This window comes from Laccaria bicolor, genomic scaffold (assembly GCF_000143565.1).
Source record: "Laccaria bicolor S238N-H82 LACBIscaffold_9 genomic scaffold, whole genome shotgun sequence".
Taxonomy (NCBI): domain Eukaryota; kingdom Fungi; phylum Basidiomycota; class Agaricomycetes; order Agaricales; family Hydnangiaceae; genus Laccaria; species Laccaria bicolor.
In genome coordinates this window covers 315,345-317,829 of record NW_001889880.1, presented here as the reverse complement: position 1 = coordinate 317,829, position 2,485 = coordinate 315,345, and the positions used below count along the sequence as shown (strand labels likewise).

Below are 2,485 nucleotides of genomic sequence, written 5' to 3'. Positions count from 1 at the left end.
TCATCTCATAGAGACTTGGGTAAATATGGATTTGGTTATATCTTTCTCAATTCTTAACCGTTTTTGATGAAACAAAAACCCAATAAAAGGCAATAAACGTGGTTACAAGGCTATGTAACGCACGTGACCGTTTAACTGGTTGCAACCGATTAAAACCGGTCTTTGAACGGTTTTAAAAGATTTTCGAAATGAGGCAACTGGCAACCGGACCAACCCCCAAATTGGGGCAACTGCAACCGAAAAAAAGACCGGTCCATGGTCCGGTTCAGTTCAGTCCACCGGTTTTTTGCGGTCCTATGGACTGAACCTTTAAACACTACTTGTACCGGATCGACAGAAATGACCTGTTATATCACTGCAAAAAGGTGGCGCACAATGATGCGGTTTGATGGTGCACAATGACATGGAGAAGGTTGAGGCATATCTTAAAGTTTGGCTCACAGATTCTCACTACGACAGTTGTAGTGAATGATATAAACAGGACATCGAAGGTAAACATGCACTGGCATGATAGAATATACGATATGATAACAACATTCCCCCAGCATGGCAGTCATACCCTACAAAGTGCATAAAAGATCCTTGACAGGATATCCACTGTAGCCGTAATCTTAATATCACCAGAGCCTGAAGTCAAAAGGAATTCCAAATAACAACTGAGGGATTGATGATTTTTAGATGTGAGAAAATATGTACAAGTTATTGTGTATAGAAAGTACTAAGGAGGGCCGAAAAAACGACGAAAATGTTTTTTGATAACAAGAGTGTCCATGCCGCTCAACTTAGACTCCCCACTATTGGATACAAGCTTCAAAAATTCCGTAATTTCAACATCTTCCCAGGTACTGACTTCTGACAGGTATTTTTCGCTTTTGCAGCCAAAACTGATGAAGTTGGGCAAAAAATGGGACATGTCGGGGGTACTAGCAGTTTCCAGAAACAATGCGACTTCAGCTGTTGGGTTTTCTGCTTCCGATATCTCGTTTGGAGGGGATGCGCTTCAATGAAGTTGGAATGGTTCATGGACAGGCTCTGCTAGAGCTGAATCGGGTTCCGATGGGCCTTGATTTTCTCCCTAAAACTCATCAGGTTCACTGCTCCAAACGTAGGAATGAAAACGGACAGACCTCCAACTGTTTGATAGTTCTCTGAATGAGAATGCCATGAAAGTTTATATCGCAAAATAAGAGGACAAGATGCGTACTTTAGCAGAAACAGACGCTGTTGTCTCTCTGTGTCAATCATTGCTAAAGGTCTTTGACATATACGCTCGGGCCAAATCTCTGCGTAACTGAAGTTCTTCGTCTTCCCTCAGAAACAAACCAGGGTACACTGACCACAACTAAAGACAGAGTTAAAGAGTTGAAGCTTAAATGAAATGAAATAGATACCTTCTGCTCAACTTTTGCCAAGTTGGTTGGTTGGTCCATGAACGTCTTCGTAACGTCAAGGTATGCCCGGCTCACTTCTCTCAACCTTGCCTGAAGAAGCACGTTTCCATGGGCACTTGAAAATTAAGATAACCAGCTAATACGCTTACCTTCCACTGCTCAATATACTCATCTGACCAATCTACGTCTAATATCCGACGAATTTCCTCCGCCTACACTGCCATTTGGGCCCCAGGGTGATGGCAGAATGCCGAAATTCCTGATCGGCATCAAACCTCCCCCCTGTCGGCTATCCAATTGACAGCTGTTGGGCAGCCTGCTGGATCCCAGCTGGCAGCTAGGAGTTTACTTTGTGGACACCAGCTCTCGTCTAAAGCTGTTCAACAGTGTCACCCACAAATTATGATACCTCCACATTTCTCACTCAAGTACCACGTTTTATGAAGTCCATAGTATCTAGCACCTCTTTAATCATTAAATTTATATTTATTCACCCCCTTCGGATTGCCTTTGGAACAACTTTAGTGAAACACACTTGACGAAGAGTGTGGGAAATATGTTCATACTCAGCATACTCCGCAGCGTCAAAAAGGGCACAAATTCTTGTCATCAACCCCATTGCCTCCCTCGTCAAGCTACAACCTCGCCACAATCACACGTCTTTGCCGCTGCCACCATCGTTATCGACCACATCATGCCTCTCCGCTGTCTCCAGCTCCACACCAACGCCCAACACATATGACTGGCAAAGTTTGGAGGGGGTCGAGCATTGCCAGCAGTACTTTACAGTGCCCCTCCCATTCCTGCAGGAATCCTCAGGAATCCACAGGAATCCACAGGAATCCGCAGGAATCTGGTTCCATTCCTGCGGATTCCTGTGGATTCCTGCAGGAATGGGACCAAAATAGCACTGGGATTTAAATCAAACTGCCTTGGACAAAATCATAGAAAATACCATCATGTGAATCAATCTGAATCTTTTAAACAACTCAGAATTCCTTGTGTTACTTACATTTATAACAGATAGATTTATTGAATAGAACTACATGAATGTATTTTACAATATTGAATACTATTTTAAAATAAATATTGGA

The 2,485-nt window shown here is 43.1% G+C and overlaps 1 protein-coding gene across 1 annotated transcript; it reads left to right on the top strand.

Annotated features, from left to right (window-relative positions):
- Nucleotides 1-1,947: 1,947 nt before the first annotated feature.
- LACBIDRAFT_318739 (uncharacterized protein) lies at nt 1,948-2,133 on the top strand (the record flags this gene model as incomplete). Its single annotated transcript, XM_001879870.1, has 1 exon — nt 1,948-2,133. The coding sequence occupies one exon, from the start codon at nt 1,948-1,950 to the stop codon at nt 2,131-2,133; it is 186 nt and encodes a 61-aa protein (XP_001879905.1).
- Nucleotides 2,134-2,485: the final 352 nt, after the last annotated feature.